Genomic DNA, 19955 nt, shown 5'->3' with positions numbered 1-19955 from the left:
ATTTGAGTGAAAAGAAAAATAGAAACATAAAAGAATTTTGCTTTTTGTGTTACCTGCATAAGCCATTTTTCGGGTAACTAATTCGCTTAATTTCGGGCGCGTGGTGGCGCGACGAGTAGGTGGAACAGCGGCGCGTGTACTGCGGCGAACAAATTTGCCCAAGTAATTACTTTTCGTATGTCGTGTAATGAAGTGACAGGTGCAGCTCGCAGCCTGTTGTTAGCGATGCAAACGAATTCCTTTGTTATCCCCCCAGGCAGAATAATGGCCCACGTTTCACTTACTGCTGCGGTGCGCGTGGACTGCAAAGTGCGACCAGCCGGCTCTACGTGCGCACACCGTGCACATTTAGCTGCGCTCAGTAAACGCAAACGGACCTTGCGGATCCTCTGAATACATGAAGGGACACTTCTAACAGGGCATCAGTCGTGGGAGAGAATGTCTCTTAATGCCGTCTATTTTCTGTCCTCATTACACAACTGATATCCCTCGTGACGTAAGTTGTAACCAATTTAACAGTGGTATGTCTCGATACTTAGGTTTAACTGCGTTATGAGGGACTGTTCCAGAAAGTTCGTAAATCGAACAGCTTACTACCGAACGTCGAAGAGTTAAATTGTCAGAAATTGGATTATTTGCTTTTGGATTCGCCGGCGTGGAATCAGTTTCATTAATATCTCATTCCAGTGTTTACTCCCATTTTACGGAGTCCTCTGTCTTCCTTGATTTGGCTAATTTATTTAAATTGTTGGACTGCTGCCCTTTCTATATACAAATTCGTTAGGTAAGCCGAGGATGAGACATCATCCCGCCATCTGTCTGTAAATCGGGTAAATTTCTTCCATGTGTTAACATATTTTAAGTATTTGAGCGTCGCGTTGTCTGGGGTGGAGATTGGAAACCTATCCAGAATTTGTTTAAACGAGCACGATAAACCGCCTAAAAACCCCACTTAAGCTGGCCGACGCGCGGCGCCAATAGCTTTTAACCTGTCCAGTGGCACCTCGTGTAGAGTTTTATGCATGTGCTGCAATTAGGTGGCCTGTTACCTTTTGCTTACATGGTTACTAATCGCAACTAAACTGACTACATAAACATTACGTATATAAACTGAACTGTTTAAATATATTTAAACTTTATAATTAACCGTTTAACATTTCAAAGAATAAAATAAAACGAAAAAATAAAATCTTTCTTTGCAGCACGAATAGAATCTGAGCCGATCATTTGCCTGCTGAAGCACTTAACCGCTGATCTACTGTGACGATGTATCACCTACTGCTCAGACATTCCTCATACGCTACACGTATCTCTACAGATAGCTTTTTACCTTTCCCTACGGCCCACTCAGCCGAAATATTCTAGGAACTTGAAAGAACATCTATCTGCTTCTGCCCACGTGGTTTCAGCCAAATCACTAAGGATCATCCTATGCACTTACGTTTTTAGTTTTGCATTTGTAGTAGATCTACCTAACTCTCCCAATCTCACTTCCTCCTGCGTCGCGTCCCGGCATGGTTTCCATGTACGAATTCTCTTTTCTTTGCTTTCAATGTCATCTGCGTGTCGCAATCAGGACGTTAAGGACAATATGGGTTTAGTTAGGTTGTTTGTCAGCCTTTATAGCGGAGATGAGAGGAAGAAAACCTCTTTGATAGGTAGTTGTTCGGTCACAACATGTTAGTACCTTTCATGGAATGCAGTACTAATCTGCTGAAGTTGCAAGTTATTACTTTTAGTCAATTCGTTTATTGTTCTATCAAGACATTTGTTTTGAGAAGTGTCAGACCAAATACCTCTTAATATAATCACATGCTTTCAATAGTCACTACGAAGGGCCGTTTTGAAAGACGAGTGCTTTCACTGCCACTCGGTCTACTAACTACTGGCGCCGAAGACGAATGGCTGTCGATATGGTTGCACTATCGGTCGGAGGATAGCATTCACTTATTGTACAGTCGCTACGGCCCCTTCCATGACCACCAGCGGCGTACGTCGGCCCCACATAATGTCACCCCAAAACAGCGGGGAACCTCCACCTTGCTGCACAGGCTGGACAGTGTGTCTAACGCGTCGATCCTCACCAGGTAGCCTCCAAACACGTCTCCCACAATTGACGGATTGAAGGCATATGCGACACTCATCGGTGAAGAGAACTTGATGTCAATCCTGAGCGGTCCATTCGGCTTGTTGCTGGAGTCATCTGTACTGCGCTGCATGGTGTCCTGCTTGCAAAGATGGACCTCGCCATGGACGTAGGGAGTGAAGCGGCGCATCATGCAGCCTATTGCGCACAATTTGAGTCTAACATGACGTCCTACGGCTGCACGAAAAACATAATTCAACATTGTGGCGTGGCTGTCAGGGTTCCTTTGAGCCATAGTCCGTAAGTAGCGGTCATCCACTGCAGTACTAGCTCCTAGGCGGCCCGAGCGACGCATGTCATTCACACTTCCTGTCTCTCTGTATATCCTCCATGTCCGAACAACATCGCTTGGTTCACTCTGAGACGCCTGGACGCTTCCCTTATTGAGAGCCCTTCCTCGCACAAAGTAACAACGTGGACGCGATCGAACCGCGGTATTGACCGTTGAGGCATGTTTGAACTATAGGCAACACGAGCCGTGTGCCTCCTTCCTGGTGGAATGACTGGAACTGATCGGCTGTCCGACCCGCTCCGTCTAATAGGCGCTGCTCTTGCTTGGTTGTTTACATCTTTGGGCAGGTTTACTGACATCGCTGAACAGTCAAAGGGTCTGTGTCTGTGATACAATATCCATAGTCAACGTCTATCTTCAGGAGTTCAGGGAACTGCGGTGATTCAAAAGTTTGGTTGATGAGTGTATTATAATCCTCGTGTTTTGGAGTTGTATTGGATGAGTTGGTCACCCGCCCAGTTGGCCGCGAGGTTGAGATTTTGCTGCATTCGTGATGAAGGTGGTAGCTCCCGACTACTGGTGGGCAGGGCGGTATTGTTGGGGAATTGCGCATTGGTAGTTCAATGACATAGATTATAAACAGTGTGCAGGACAGCAGTGAACCTTGTGGAATTTCTTCCTGCAAATCCTTGATGGTAGACAGCTGCCCCACAATCGTGGCGAAAAATTTATGGTCTGTAAGGAAACTGGAAATAACTGACTAGGTAGTCCGGGACAATATGAAGGTTCAGTAATTTAAGGAGACATTTCCCATTCCAGATTCTAATATACGCCTTCTCCACGTCCAGGAACACTGTTGCTGTGTAGATGGTACGGTTTGGGTTGTAGGCGATGTCTTCTGCGATCCGCAGCAGTTGGTACTCAGCAGAGAGGGAATGTTGGAAGGCAAATTGGTCTGGCCGTATGACGTCTTGGGTGGTGAGAAGGAGTTTCTGTAGCTGCATAGAGTGTCGTACATGAGAGCCTGATAGGTTGGTGATTTCCTGATTGACTTTAGTCTTTGCCCTGTTTGAGGATGGGACCGAAGGCAGAGCAAGCAGCGCCGAACTACGATCAGCCGACCACTGCGCGGTCGAGGCTGTTAATCATGTTGTAAGTATTGTTTAATCTGTCTCTCTCTGTCCTTCCATTCCCTTCTACAGTGATTCTGGATGCGTACGGCCGTCTGCGATGTTTGCCGGGAATATTCTCTTAGAAATTTTTCTTGACGTGTGATCGCCTTTAGTTTTGACCTTCATTCCAAACTGTACCCAGGGTTCTTTCATTACCGTGTTGGAAAGTGCCTATCATTCATTCGACCTTTATCTTTGGCACTGATGTCGAGGTATCATGCGACTGCTTGCAGGGGTGTTTGACCAGTCGCGAAGAAGCGAATAGCGTCCAGCTTCTTTCAGAGGCATTATCTGCCCCCATATTGCGTTTATCTTCCCTCTGTCACACGCTACACACGTGGGCCGTCTTGCATACTACTAAACCGGGCTTACATCTTACTTTATAATCTTCTGATCCGACATTTAATTAAAATCGAACATTTTCTACGGTCAGTACACCTCCAAAGGTCGGCTGGAAATGGCCTTTTTAACACATGATCTACAGTAAAGACTTTAATATTAAATTTCCTCCTATACTTACAATATTTTTGCCACTTACTTGACCTACAAGAGTAGTAATGATAAGTAAATTGAATTTATTAAGTTTATGTTTGTAAACTGAACTGTTTAAATATATTTAAACTGATAATTAATGGTTTAACGTTGCAAGGAATAGAATAAAATGAAAAAAGCGGTTGGTAAGAGCGGTAATCGACTCGATTTGCCGAATTCCCTGTCCACACTCTAGACCACTCACCCACAGTGCCATGAAGGCAACTGCTCCTCAAAAATGCCTTGTAGTTTATGCTTTACACACACTTTCAAAGAAAAATATTGACATGGTGCTGTGAGCAACTTAGTACTCATAGTGTTGGTAGGATGACATGTTAGAGCACGGGCAGTAGAAAATAGACAGATGTGTCTTTTATCTGAGTTCACTGTAGTGGGGCTGACCACCATTTCGACATTCGACACAGGTTTCTAACTGTCGCGGAGGAGCGCTACAAAACATGTTTTCGTCTGTTTTATTTGCATACCAGTATGCTTCTGAAGAGTTATGGTGTAATTGTAGTATGACTGCCGACTCGCATTCGAAGACAAATGGTGTTATTTTAGTGTAACTTCCGTCTAGCATTCAAAGAGAAATGGCATAATTTGAGTGCGGTATTTACAGTGTGCTGTTGCTCAGTAGCACTTGATAACTGGCCACCTCTGAACCTGCCACGAGGATTTGGTCTGGTTCTGGTTTCCTTCCACGTCTTATAAGCTAGCAGGCAGTGTGTTAAGGTGTACGAGGAGGTAGATGGGTTTCACTGATGAAGGCTGTTATTCACATATCAGGAAGGAATAAGTATTCAGTCGTCTACATGAAATCTAAAAGCAACTAAAATCATAACTTTTGTGTTGACTAGGCTGCATTCCAAGCTGTTTCAAAAGCGTGTTCCATTAAATTATAGTGCTTCTTAGTCACTATATAACCGTTACTTAATTTGGTAGTTTTTTTGTTGCTGATAGTTAACGTAATTTATCCATATTCAATCACAGTAGGCTCTTCTTTGCAAATAACAGCAACAGACCATGAGGATTTAGGACACATGGTTTCCTGCACCTAGCTGCATTTGCTGGAGAGGGTGTGTATTTACACACATATGACCCAAAACCTTATGACCACCTGCTTAATTCTGAATCCCTCCGTCGGAGGTTCGAGTCCTCCCTCGGGCATGGCTGTATGTGTCGTCCTTAGCTTAGGCTCGTTTACGTTAGATTAAGTAGTGCTTAGGGACCGATGGCTACAGCAGTTTGGTCCCATAAGACCTTGCCACAGAAAAAAAAAAATTGAACGCAATAAATCAGCGATTTTGTCCGTCTTACATCTCACAAATTCTTGTTAGTTTTGCGGAGGAAAGTGGACGACATTTCTGAGCACATGTCACGCATTTCTCATAAATTACGGCCCTGTGTAAGTTGATAGCTACCCTGAAGAGAAGTGCTGCAAAGACGGTCGAAATGTCGCTGGTTTAGCTGTTTCATTATTTTATAATAACACGGCTTTATAGCCAGAAGGATGTTTTCAAATACTGCCCTGTGGTTTGTTAGCGCATAGATGACACTCTATGACGCTTGAGATGAGCTACAAAACAATGGTTCAAATGGCTCCAAGCACTATGGGACGTAATATCTGAGGTCATCAGTCTCCTACATGTAGAACTACTTAAGCCTAACTAACCTAAGTACATCACACACATCCATGCCCGAGACAGGATTCGAACCTGCGACCGTAGCAGCAGCGCGGTTCCAGACTGAAGCGCCTAGAACTGCTCGGTCACATCGGCCGACGATGAGCTACATTGGGTACAATCCTCAAGCAAATGTGTACGGTTGTAGCCTTGAGAAATGGGCAGTTATCCTGCTGGAAAAAACCATTACTAAAGCGGAAGAGATCAAGCATTAAGGCCATCGGGGAAGAAAGCATGCTCGAGGTGAAGAATGTGGTCTGCAGTAACGTCCATGTAGTCCATTGCACTAATGGTGCCTTAGATTACTAGCACAAGTCCCATGGAAGATCAATCAGGTGAATGTCCCTCATAACACAATACTGCCGCACCAGCCTGCGTCCGTGATGCAGACCATGTCCCGAGCAGCTGTTCACCTGGATGATGGAGAATCACGACACGGCCAGCGACCTGAAGCAGCCAGAAACCAGAGTCATCCAACCAGGCGACATATTTCACTGATCCACTGTCGAAACTCGATGACCCCGTGTTCACTGCAATCCTATTGGCTATGTCATACAGTCCACATGGGAGAACGTATGGGTCTCTTTCTACAGAGCCTCCTTTTCTACAATATGAATTGATTGGTGACCTCCGAAACACTTGTGCCTTCTTCAGCGTTGTATTCTGTCTTGTATCCATTAAACCGTTGGCTGGTCATGTCTGTCCTACGAATTATTCTCTCCAAAATTTATTCGTGACAGCGTCACCTGAGCAAAAATTTTGTTAATTATGGTGTATAATCGTATGTAATTACACTATAAAAATGTGTAGCGACATATCAGTCTGATAAGTATTTTTGCTGAAGCTCTCGCACAGTAGTGGCAATCGCTTATGTCTACTAACAAGTACATCAGCAATTCGAGTTCCTTGGCCTCTATGTCACTGTGTTGTACGATCGTCTCCGAAACTTGAGACCCATGGAAACCTGACTGATCATGTAAACAGAGACACAGACACGCAAGTGACAAGAGCTCGAGAAATTTGCACGAAACTGCCAGGCATACGACAGTATTTACATTGTTATAAGTGTTGTTACATTCTTATTATGAAGAATCACTGCTATGCATTAAAACAGCACTACCTACATTTCATATGTAAAACAGCACTACCTACATTTCATATGTCTCAGTAACTATCCAGACGTCGACAACCATAGACTCACCTGAACATCCTTCCTGAAAAAGTTGTTGGTGAAAATATGAACGGCGCTGAAGTTGCGGACCTGGTCGAACTCGAAAAGGAGCTCCACGAAACCATTCGGGTAGGAGTCGTTGGTCCAGCCCACCCAGCCGTTACCTGTGTAGAAGATTAGTTTATATTACAAAACTGTGGAGGGAGAGGCAGATTTCAACACCTCGTCAAAGACATTATTTTCTTGCAGTTGCAGCACTTAAGTTTAGATTTGCGATAAAAATCTTAAATAATAATTAAGCCTATGATCAGTAATCTGAGTCTTTTACTTTTCTTTAACCAGTATTTTCAAAATATTCGGCGGACTGTCCAAAACATGGTTCCCTTACATAGATGCGATTCGTATGAAAATATCTATTTGTTGTGCGGAAGATTGTATCCAGATTTAAGGTCGGAGACAGCAGAGAGACACATACCAAGCCATTGAAAATTGAAGTCCATTGGATGACAGGTGGTATAGCTACGTCCCAATTACGTGCAGGGAAATTATGTTGTAATGCTATTTTATAACTTCTAGCTAACCTTGTTTCATGATTCTGTATGTTGCCTACTTTGAAGCATATTTACACCAACATTTAAAAAACTTATTTGACTAGGCTTACTGATATAACTAGTACTAACGTAATTATAGTTGACAACATCACACAGCGTTCTCCACGATTCCCGTTACAGGCTCCTGGGGTTGGTTTTAATAATGAACCCATATTTGGGAAATCAGCGTTTCGATAAAAAGTAACTTTGAAGATTTGATTATTTTCAGATCTCACGCTTTTAAAGAAGAGTAGCGTGCCAGAAACACGTAATTTTTTTTCAATTAATAATGATTATTGTCAATGAAAGCACGTGTACTAACGAATTTCTAAATCTGTCCCGTAATGTATTCTGCAACATTTTATTATTCACCAGTTAACATTTGATTACCTGATTGTAACAACGTACTTAACTTTACAAAAATGTCGTCACGAATTTAAAAATATACTTTTTTAAAATATTAAAAGGCTGTCTCAACTAAAATATTTTTGATACTTTTATTGTTATTACGGTATCATATAAACTCTTTACTACAATAAGCACGATTTACACACTTCTTAAGAACCAATAGGACACTTCGTTTATTTTTCTTCACTGTTTGTAACATGGTATATTAAATATTCCATTGAATTTGATAGCATTATTGCAGAATATTCTAGAAAATGCAATGTACTATAATTACCAGCGCATGGCGCCAAAGACACTCAGCCTTAATCTCCAGGTCTCAGTCGTACCTCACGCTTGTCAGAGCAACAATGTATGATTATTATGTTGTGGTTATACGTTCTTTGTTAGGCAATTGTTTCGTTATTGGAAAAATTGTGGTCTGAACTGGCAGAAGCAAGAAATGCTGTTCTTAATGTGTTTTTAGCTTCGTATCTCAGTACTTCCTGAAAATGGTAAATTATAGTTTAATCACTCGCTATTAAAACAACGCGAGGACCTCAAGAATCACACTGAAGACAACGACTTCCGAAACGCAACCAAATATGAAGGATACTTTATTTTCTACAGTGAACTAGTAGTAATCTTCAAAGTATCCATAAGTGCACAAAATTTTAGTTGATACACTACGTAAGTGCATGAGCGTCTACAGTTTAACTTATTTTATCTAAACAGCTGGTAAAGGTCCCATTTCAAGCGGGAGATATGAAAACGATCCGATCTTCAAATTATTTTAGATCCAAACATTACATTTCCGGGCATGAGTTCGATATCAAAACTTTATCCAGTACCCTCTACAACCTCTACAAGACTGTCATGGAAATTGTGGAGCACCCAATATAGTTAACACACATTTCCTTGTATCATTCAACAACTCACTTGCCTTTGTAAATGTTAGTTGCAAGTGTCTCATTTTTGTAGCGGAATATAAGCAGTATTGATTACTAATATTTTATGCAGGGTGTTACAAAATGGTACGGCCAAACTTTCAGGAAACATTCCTCACACACAAAGAAAGAAAATATCTTATGTGGGCATGTGTCCGGAAACGCTTACTTTCCATGTTAGAGCTCATTTTATTACTTCTCTTCAAATCACTTTAATCATGGAATGGAAACACACAGCAACAGAACGTACCAGCGTGACTTCAAACACTTTGTTACAGGAAAAGTTCAAAATGTCCTCCGTTAGCGAGGATACATGCATCCACCCTCCGTCGCATGGAATCCCTGATGCTCTGATGCAGCCCTGGAGAATGACGTGTTGTATCACAGCCGTCCACAATACGAGCACGAAGAGTCTCTACATTTGGTACCAGGGTTGCGTAGACAAGAGCTTTCAAATGCCCCCTCAAATGAAAGTCAAGAGGGTTGAGGTCAGTAGAGCGTGGAGGCCATGGAATTGGTCCGCCTCTACCATCGGTCACCGAATCTGTTGTTGAGAAGTGTACGAACACTTCGACTGAAATGTACAGGAGCTCCATCGTGCATGAACCACATGTTGTGCCGTACTTGTAAAGGCACATGTTCTAGCAGCACAGGTAGAGTATCCCGTATGAAATCATGTTACGTGCTCCATTGAGCGTAGGTGGAAGAACATGGGGCCCAATCAAGACACCATCAACAGTGCCTGCCCAAACGTTCACAGAAAATCTGTGTTGATGACGCGATTGCACAATTGCGGATTCTCGTCAGCCCACACATGTTCAATGAGAAAATTTACAATTTGATCACGTTGGAGTACATACTGACGGAACTAAAATGAACTCTAACATGGAAATTAAGCGTTTCTGGACACATGTCCACATAACATCTTTTCTTTATTTGTATGTGAGGAATGTTTCCTGAAAGTTTGGCCGTACCTTTTTGTAACACCCTGTATAAACAATGAAAGTCTTAAAACTAAGTAATAAGCAATTGAGTGTTAGCTAAAATCAAAGACTTCTCTAGTACTTACAGATCAAGGAAAATGAGTCGATGTACCTTTATTCTGGACGACGGTGGTTTTAAATCCCCGTCAAGCCAATGCAATTTATGTTGCCTTTGATATCACTACATGGCTCAGAATGTATGCCTGGATGATTTCTTTCACCGGTAACAAACGATTTCCTTTCCCATCCTTCCCCATCTCTGACGACATTGAAGTCAGCTCCAGACTTACCGCCTTTTTTTCGATATTCCAGCAAAAATTCACTAGTGGGCTAGAAATTTTTAGATGGTATGGTACCCTGGCATCAAGTCACGTTACTCTGCAAAACAAAATTTCTTCAGCGATACTAACTGCATCGCATCAATCAGCAAAACACAAGCTACTGCTTGAATAATGATTATTGGCGAAACATAGTGAAATTATTTTTACACGCCTGCTACGGCTTGCCGTACTTCACGCGTGCAGTGTGTGCGGGCCGCGAGCGGGACACCCGGAAGAGTACGATATTTCACTGAGTATTGCGCGGTGACATTTTTCGGTCAGCACAACTCTCTTCAGTCCGGCAGGATCGTCGTGTCAGCATTATTTTTCCATTCGATATTTGTTCATGGTATGAAGGACGTTCACAGGTCTAGTGGCTGTTTGCACAAAAAGAGGCAGTCTAGCGAAATATAGGCACAAGCCATAATGAGTGGAAATGACAGAAGAGAGGGATGAGAATTCTCAATAAATATTATGCAGTCGCATAAGCGAAGGGTACTGCTGATTTGCTATGAAACGACGTTACAACATCACGCACAAAGAATTTAAAGATTTAGTTGGTAATGAAAGAGAAAAAGATAAAAACGATGGATAGACGGCATTCATTGTTCTGTACATCAAGAAGTTTTTTGTGCCGAATTTTCAGGCATGGAGTACTGAAGAGATTAAGAAATTGGTGGTGCGATTAGCAAAATTTTTGAAGCTGGACGCAATATTCCACTGTCATATGCAACAGTTTTAGATAGAATTGAATGAAGAGTATGCAGACTTTATATGTTGCTGCAGGGTTTGTTGGATTGCTCAAGGGGCATGCTTTGACCGATTTTTCTATTTAAAACATGCTGTTGTTAAACTTATTTAGGGAAATGGAGTGCAGGAACGAAAATTAGAAAATCCATAATGGATTTTAGACTTCGCATTTTAAGTGGACTTCACTGTACGCTGCTCATAAGTAAGACATTTCAAGCTAACTTCTTTCTGATTTGAAGGGGATGTATTCAAAAGGAAAATCGTGTTGCAGAAGGGACGCATTCTGACAGACAGTCCAGTTCCCTAACCCCACTAGCATTCAAGAAAACCCAAGATTTGAAGAATTCACTGTGGCTTTGAAAAAAAATACTAGGATAGTTTTATAAAGGTTTTGAGGACACTATAAATCTTACATCTGTTTTCGAGCTGCTTCCAAGAATGGTTGCCATTTCATTTGAAAGCGCCCCTGTCCATGTGCAGATGGAAGTGACTGGCCTGCAAGGTAATTCCAGTTTTAGAAATAAATCATTTTGCGTTAACACTATCCTGGACATAAACATTGTTTTCCTCAGGTAGAGTATCCAAGGCTCCATAATGAGGATGCAAAGTGCTACAATATGTTACCCAACAACTGTGTGTGATGGACGTTTTTCCGATTAAGAAAACTAAATAAGTCACGATTACGTGACAACATGAGTGCGAAAACCTGTGAAATTGGAAATGCCTGATTGTGTCATTTGTACCAAATAAAAATTATATGTCTATAGGGTACCATAATTAAACATTACTGACATTTTGTTTTTGATCTGTGTTTTAAAGGAATGTGAAATATAACAGAAGTGCTAGGCAGTGTAACGGCAATGCCATCTAAATGCAGCGCATTTGCGGTTTCTCCTCATCACACTCTATGCTAGCCGTGCTGAGCGCTATGGCACTGGTGACAGGACATGGCCAGTGAGCCGAATTCTAGGCCACCCTTGCGGTAGGTGAATGTAGTCCGAAGCAAACTGCAAAAGGAATATAACAGTATTCATTTATATCAGAGCAAGTGGATGTGCACCATTTTGCAATATTGCAATCTGGAATAAAACCTGGTACCCTTCAAATCTTAAATGCTGTGTAGTAAAGTTTGAACACTATGAGTGTTTCCATGCTCACATTTATTAATGAATCTTCTTAGATTGGCATACTATTCGAATTATCTGTACGTTTTAAATGGACAAAAACTAAAAGTTTGATGCTGATTGGCTTTTTCATGTGAAATTCGAGTGTCAGAAAGAATTTTTAGTACGACAGTTGACAAAATAAATCTTTACGTTGACGAATACTTGAAAGCTATTGAAAAGCTTGAGAAATGTGAGAGCATAAATCAGCCGTCAGTCTTTGTGAGTAAATCATCTGGAGGGTAGCAAGTAGCATATTTAGCTTCTCTGTTTGTGTTCTCAGGTTAGTTATTAAATTCTTTGCACGTTTTTGTGAGCTTGCACAGTTTAAATCTTAAATCCATTGCGTATTTTTGTATTTGAGAGGTACAGTAAGGCGTTTTAGCAACGGTCATGTTTTGATTCGGGATGTCGACATTTGTTTGGTTTTGGACGGTCATTAACCGTTGATCACAGCTCTCAGTTGCCAGCCTCCGCTGGCGAAACACCTGGTGACTATGCACGCACATGCTTAGCTTTTCCTGAAAAGAAACTTACTGACAGATTAAAACTGTGTGCCAGACCGAGACTCGAACTCGGGACCTTTGCCATTCGAGGGCAAGTGCTCTACCAACTGAGCTACCCAAGCACGTCTCACGACCCGTCTTCACAGCTTTACTTCTGCCAGTACCTCGTCTCCTACCTTCCAATCTTCACAGAACCTTAGCTTTCTCTATTTGTTTTCGTAGTTCAATTCTCAAGGTACCAGTAGTTGGACGTATAGTGTGTGCGCTTGCTGTGTGCGGTTGGAGGACGAGCTGTCCGCAGTTCCCGAACAGTTGATGACGCTTACGGCGACGGTCAGCGGTCTTCATGGTGCTGCTTCAGGGTGTGACGGCAGCGGAGGCACTGGCGGGTAGTATGGGTGATCTCAGGTCTCCCTTGCTTCACCCAAGGGCTCTGCTGTCGAGGCACCTTTCAGAGTGGCCGACGCGGTGGATCCGCGCTCACTGCAGGATGAGCGGCAGCTTGTTGCGCCGACACTTCGTTCGAGGCGGAGAGTCGCAGTGAGGCTGGCCTCGGCCATCAACACCATAGGCTCGCTCAGCAGAGTCCGAGCAGGCACACATGGGGAGAGGTCCAATAGCTATCGGGAGCAAGTTAAGGAACTCCTCAGGGAAATGACGTCCACGGCCGGAAATAATTCCAATGTGTAAACGGTGTGTCTGCCGGTAGGAGGGAAGGGGTGCGGCGTTACTTATCGGAGACTTGCAGGAGGCCATGGCTGCCGCTATCAGGGGTGCAGGATAAAGTAATCTGTAACTTTTTGCTTATGTAGACACCAATGATGCCCAATGCTTGGGTTCTGTGGACATCCCTCAGTTCCTACGGCCAACTGGCGAGTCACCAGGTGGAGGTTGTGGAAACTGATGTCTCTGCTCGCCTGAAGCAAGTAAGGCTCACAATAAGGTATGTAACTGCTTACTGGAAATCGTCTTAAATGTTTAATTATGACATTTTATGCTCATAATCTGCTTTTCTCCCTCTTGAATTTCAGTATTCTCTTATAGAATCGGTAATGAAATTCAAATAATTTGAAAGCCTAATAAAACGCTCCATTCGACTCATGTGATGCCTGTGACGTCATAGTCTAACTCGATGATCCTACTGTCGCAAAGCTAATTCACATTGATGCCATGTTTTAAAATTAAAACGTTTGAAAAATTGTTTTTCAGTGTTGCAGAGAATGAGAAGGTGCGTAACAAGTGGTAGCACTGTACCGGCAAAATGCCACAACGTCGATGCCCAAGTTGCCTTACTTAATTAATAAAGTCTTGCACCCTGAGGTCAACGTTAATGTACCTCCGTATACGCTTTCCCACTCTTACAAAAAAGGGTATCGTCATTCAAGGAAATTAAACTCATAGTTAAAATTTTCGTTATATCCGCTTCATTGCGCATCATTTGGTAGCTCGGTTGGTAAAGTTGTAGACTGTGGAATGTTCTGAAATGCAGGAGGATCTGCAACGAATTGACGCATGGTGCAGAGAACGGCAATTGAACCTTAATGTAGACAAGTGTAATATGCTGCGAGTACATAGAAAGAAAGATCCTTTACAATGTAGCTAAAATATAGCAGGTCAGCAACTGGAAGCAGTTAATTCCATAAATTATCTGGGAGTAGGCATTAGGAGTGATTTAAAATGGAATGATCATATGAAGTTGATCGTCGGTAAAGCAAATGCCAGACAGAGATTCATTGGAATACTCCTAAGGAAATGCAATCCAAAAACAAAGGAAGTAGGTTACAGTTCACTTGTTCCCCCACTGCATGAATATTGCTCACCAGTGTGGGATCCGTACCAGGTAGGTTTGATAGAAGAGATAGAGAAGATCCAACGGAGAGCAGCGCGCTTCGTTATAGGGCCATTTAGTAATCGCGAAAGCGATAGGGAGATGATAGATAAACTCCAGTGGAAGACTCTGCAGGAGAGACGCTCAGTAGCTCGGTACGGGCTTTTGTTGACGTTTCGAGAACATACCTTCACTGAGGAGTCAAGCAGTGTATTGCTTCCTCCTACGTATATCTCGCGAAGAGACCATAAGGATAAAATCACAGAGATTAGAGCCCACACAGAGGCATACCGACAATCTTTCTTTCCACGAAAAATACGAGACTGGAATATAAGGGAGAACCGATAGAGGTATTCAGAGTACCCTCCGCCACACACCGTCAGGTGGCTTGCGGAGTATGGATGTAGTTGTAGATGTAATAACAAGTTATCCCTAGGTCGTTTGTTAGATTCTCCGCATACAAAACCTCATCGTTCTACATCTCGATGTACTGTGGGGGTATGGTGATACCTTCACTTCTAACAATGCTTTTCAAAACAGCAAATTGTTTGTACGCAAAGTACATGCATCTACCCTCATATGTCCATTTCTCAGATTAAGATTAATGTGAAGCTATATATAACACAGCCCACCATTTGCTGACAGTATTTTCGTATTTTGGGTAGAACTATCAAAAAGGTATGAGCTTTTCAGAAGTAGAAACTGTGTTTTTACTCTCTGCAATCACATGCTCTATCCGTTGTGTCATGGAGCGCTTCTTAACGGGCGGCGTGTCTGCTGCGTATCTTGTACAGCGGAAATAAATCTTAAGATTTGACAAACCGCACATTACTGATGGGCGACACTACAAGATACGGACTCGTTTGCAAAGGTATACAATTTCTTAGTTTTGAGACAGTTTACTGATGTTGCAGGGAGCGGGAAAAGAATGTCCGTCCTTGCACATATTGCCAATCAAAATGAATGGAGCATAAACGCGTCAACTTTCGTAATGTTTCCATTGTCAGTGTTCACAAAATTCGTTCCCAATTGAACTTAAAAGTTGTAAAAGCGTTTTCCATCACAAAATGGCTAAACTATTTGCAGAAAAATTACGTAGAAACCTAATAACTTCTGTTAACACTGCTACAACACACGTATACCTTCGTATTACTCCTAGTCTGTGACGACCGTGCTACGGTCGCAGGTTCGAATCCTGCCTCGGGCATGGATGTGTGTGATGTCCTTAGGTTAGTTAGATTTAAGTAGGTCTAAGTTCTAGGGGACTGATGACCACAGATGTCAAGTCCCATAGTGCTCAGAGCCATTTGTGACGACCCCAAAGCTTAGCCAGTAGCAGAGTGTTTCCGATCATGTAACCAAGTATTGCTTTTTAATGGTTTTTCTGCTTTAATTACACAAAAATAGCAGATATTTTGTGCGAATGCTGACTGTAAATGCGATCTGAATGTCGTAATCAATCAGAACAATCCGAACCATATTTTAAGCATAGGAACATAGCCTACTTGCAGTATCGTACACAGAGTTCATTGGAATACTTCGTCTGGAACCGAGAGGAGGGTCTGAATCAGATTCTCCGTCATTTCTGAGACAGTCATTACGGCAGGTTTCTGAACTTGTGTTCTAGGGTGCAAATTTGTAGGACTCCCCGTGATACGTCAGGTGTGCACTACACAAAGGAAGCAGATAGTGGGCTGGCGCCATACTTGTAGAGGGAACATTGGGATTTCTTACGCGAGGTGGTAGTCTGAGGTCCTCTGATGGACGCTCTCCGGTCGATATGCAGGGGGTGGAATCAGAGCGCGTACGATGCAGAGACACTTCAACTGTCTAAATTTTAACAGTAAATTTCTGAAGTATTCGTAACAAAGTTTCCTAATTTACTGCTCCATATCTTCGCAATTGCAATCTCGACACTTCCTGAATGATGATGAGATGATGAAGACAACACAAACATCCAGTCCCTGGGCGGAAAAATGCCCGACCCGGCCGTGAATCGAACCAGAGAGCCCGTGATTCATAAGCAGCAACCCCAGCCACTAGGCCGTAAGCTGCAGGCAAGTATAGACAAGAACGTCTATGGATTCACTGCAGGCTGTACGGACAGACAGTCTTGAGGAGTATTTCTGTACATGTTTCCGAAAACTGCCCTTAGTATCTAATGAGGGAATTCAAACTCAACAGACCGTATAACTGCAAATAGGCCTGACCTTACAGCCAGTCTCAGAATAGAAACAGGAATTAGTGATCATGACGTCATCGTAACAATGATGGTTACTAAAGTTAATAAATCCGCCAATAAGCCCAGGAGAGTATTTATGCTAGAAAAAAGGAGATAAATAGTTATTAGCATCCCACCTCGACAATGAATGGACTTTGCTTAGCTCCAGAACGACGGACATAAAAGGATTATGGGCAATATTTAAACTGATTGTATATCGCGCTGTGTAGATGTGTGTGCCAAAGTAAGTGGATTAAAAGTGAAAACGACCCTCCGTTAATATCCACACTTGGAAAATGATTAGGAAACAGAGATTGTTGCATTCTCGACAGAAAAAGAGGGCGAACATATTGATAGGCACAAGTTCGTAAAAATTTGTGCGTCCCTAAGAAGAGCAACGTGTGAACTTCCATCGTAACATATTAGCGAAAGATCTTGTCGAGAACCCGAGAAAACTGTGGTTGTGCGTAAAATCAGTAAGCGTGTGGAATGCTTCTACCCAGAGATATTTATTCCAGTCTGGTGTGGCAAGAAGAGATAGCAAAAGGGAAGCTGAAGTTTTAAAATTCTCGTTTAAGAAACCATTCACGCGTGAGGATCGAGCAAACATACCGTCGGTTGACTCTTGTACAAACGCCTGCATGTAGGACATGTAAATTAGCATCCGTGGCGTAGAGAAAAGTCTGAAGTGGTTGAAACAAATATATCACCAGGTCCAGATAGAATCCCAGTTTGGTGTTACAGAGATTACTCTGTTGCACGGGTTTTTTACTTAGCTTGCATTTTTTCGCGAATCTCTCGGCAGGCGAAAAGTCCCAAGCTAATGGAAAAACATTCAAATGGTTCAAATGGCTCTGAGCACTATGGGACTTAACATCTGAGGTCATCAGTCCCCTAGAACGTAGAACTTTTTAAACCTAACTAACCTAAGAACATCATACACATCCACGCCCGAGGCAGGATTCGAACCTGCAACCTTAGCAGTCACCCGGTTCCGGACTGAAACGCCTAGAACCGCTCGGCCACAGCGGCTGGCAATGGAAAAAGGCGCAGATGACTCTTGTACGCTGACTTTCGTACATAAGATCCGCGTAGCTACAGACCAATTTCTTAACATCGGTTTAATGCAGAATTCTTGATCACATTCTGTAGAAAGTAGCTGTCGTGCGAAACTCAGCTTACCTGTTTTCTCACATGATATCCTACAATTTATGGATAGATGGAGGTAAACAGTCATATTTCATATTCCTAGATTGCCGGATAGTATTTGACACGATGCCCCATTGCAGAGATTTTTTGAGTAATAGGACTCAATACATGGTCATCGACGGTGCGATTTCACCAGTGACAAGGGTACCAGGTTCACCAGTGACAAGGGTATTGTCAGGAGTGCCCCAAGAATGTGTGATTGGATCGCTTTGATCCTCTATATACATAAATGACTTGCTGAACTGGACGAGCAGCCATTTTACGGCTGCTTGCTGATGGCACTGTGATGTACGGAAAGGTGACGTAGTTTAGTGACTTTGGGAGGATACAAGATGACTTAGACAAAACTTCTGGTTGGCGTTATGAATGGCAGGTTGCTCTAAATGTAGAAAAATGTAAGTTAATGCACATAAGTGGGAAAAGCAGTCCTACAAATTTCATATACAGAATTATTATGGTGCAGCCTGACACAGTCTTTTCGATTAAATATCTAGGCGTAACGTTTGCAAAGTGATATGAAATGGAATGAGCACGTCAGGTTAGTTGTAGGGATGGCGAATGCTCGACTTCGTTTCATTGAGATAATTTTGGGAAAGTGTAGCCCTTCAATAAGGAAGACGACTTATATAACGCTAATGTGGCCATATGTTGAGCACTATGCTAGTGTTGGGAAGACATCGAACTAATTAAGGAGGCGGCTGCTTGATTTGTTACCGGCTGGTTCGGTGAGCAGGCAAGTATTACGGAGATGCTTCCTGAACTCAAATGGGATTCCGAAGAGGGAAGACGATGTTCTCTCCGCAAGACACTATTGAACAACTTAGAAAACCAACATTTGGGGCCGACAGCAGAACGATTCTACGTTTTCCGTAAGGGCCATGAGGATAAGATGCAAGAAATTAAATTTCCTTTGGAGGCTTTTAGACAGTCGTTATTTCCTCGCTCCACTTGCGGGTATTACAGAATATGAAGTTACTAGTTTTGGTACGTGGTAGCCTCCGCCAATCACCGTACGATTGTTTGCCGAGTAGAAGTAGGGGTGTTATAACTGCTCTTTCCAATTGTACCCAGATCTGTCCGGATCATTCACAAGTGGAGCCTGCGAATAACAATTTGTTTTATCTCTTCGTACGTGCAACTACATAGTTGGTAATATTTATGCTATCCCTTCACTGGGGTGGTGTGGAAGGAGCAAGGTGATCCTTCACCAATAAGAGTTCTGTGTAACTTTTTTCCGAAAGTCGATACTTTTCATCAATATACAAACTGGAAAAATGAAGACACAAAATATAAAAATTAGTTCTGGAGAAGTACATTTTTTTATTAACGCGATTGTAATTGACGTACTAAAATGGAGCCGAATTGGCAGATTAGGATTCGAACTATAATTCCGGTCCGCCACACAGTTTTCAAGTCACTTACATTTACGCGCTACATGAAAACCGCAGGAATCGGAGTTCCTGTCTCGGTATGGCACACATTTTCCACATATCACAACCAATTGTCGAAGAAACTACCAAGCATACAATAAAGATAACGGCCAACGAGATTTCCTTTCTTGCAGAAATGGGATCGGTCCCCCACTTACTTTCATTAATAACGAAAATGTACTAAAATTTTTATGTAACCAACCATTTTGCCTATATGCTTTACTGATGAAGGTACGAGCTTTTGATTCGATTCCGACGAACTGTTCACTCACTATGCTTACAGCTCCTCTAGTCATCTGATGAGGATTCTAGTACGTGGTGGGTGCTCCGAATCTTCAAATCCGACGAACTTACTGCAGTACTTGAGAAGCAGGCACCTTTTGTAGACGGGATTCATTATGCAATAAACGAAATCTTCGTTCCATCAACAATCTGTAACATTCCGATCCATTTATTATCACTACTCCGTAAGACACCAGCATTCGTAGTGTGACTTCGAAGTAAAAGTTCAGTAAGATTCGACTCTTTTACGTCTCAAACCATGGTCGTATTTATACGCCTGTCCCTCTCAATTTTGTCTTCGATTCCTACTTAGTATTCATTCACCGCTTGTCAGCCAGCCCCAGATCTCCTATCAAGGTCCAGTAGAAATAACAGCAATTTCTATTCCCTTAACAGCTCAAACTT

General features: G+C 42.5%; 1 protein-coding gene and 1 non-coding gene across 2 annotated transcripts in view; both read right to left on the bottom strand.

The window, feature by feature from the left end:
• Positions 1-19955, bottom strand: part of LOC124595665 (discoidin domain-containing receptor tyrosine kinase B-like) — a 412183-nt gene that overhangs the window by 94612 nt on the left and 297616 nt on the right. The window contains exon 6 of the mRNA XM_047134513.1: positions 6968-7101. Coding sequence (XP_046990469.1) covers positions 6968-7101 — 134 coding nt within the window. The remainder of the gene's footprint in view (positions 1-6967; positions 7102-19955) is intronic.
• Positions 12629-12703, bottom strand: Trnas-cga. The gene has a single exon. It is a non-coding gene; the product is annotated as a tRNA-Ser (tRNA).

Source organism: Schistocerca americana, chromosome 1, assembly GCF_021461395.2.
Source record: "Schistocerca americana isolate TAMUIC-IGC-003095 chromosome 1, iqSchAmer2.1, whole genome shotgun sequence".
Taxonomy (NCBI): Eukaryota; Metazoa; Arthropoda; class Insecta; order Orthoptera; family Acrididae; genus Schistocerca; species Schistocerca americana.
This window is presented reverse-complemented; position numbering and strand designations above follow the sequence as displayed.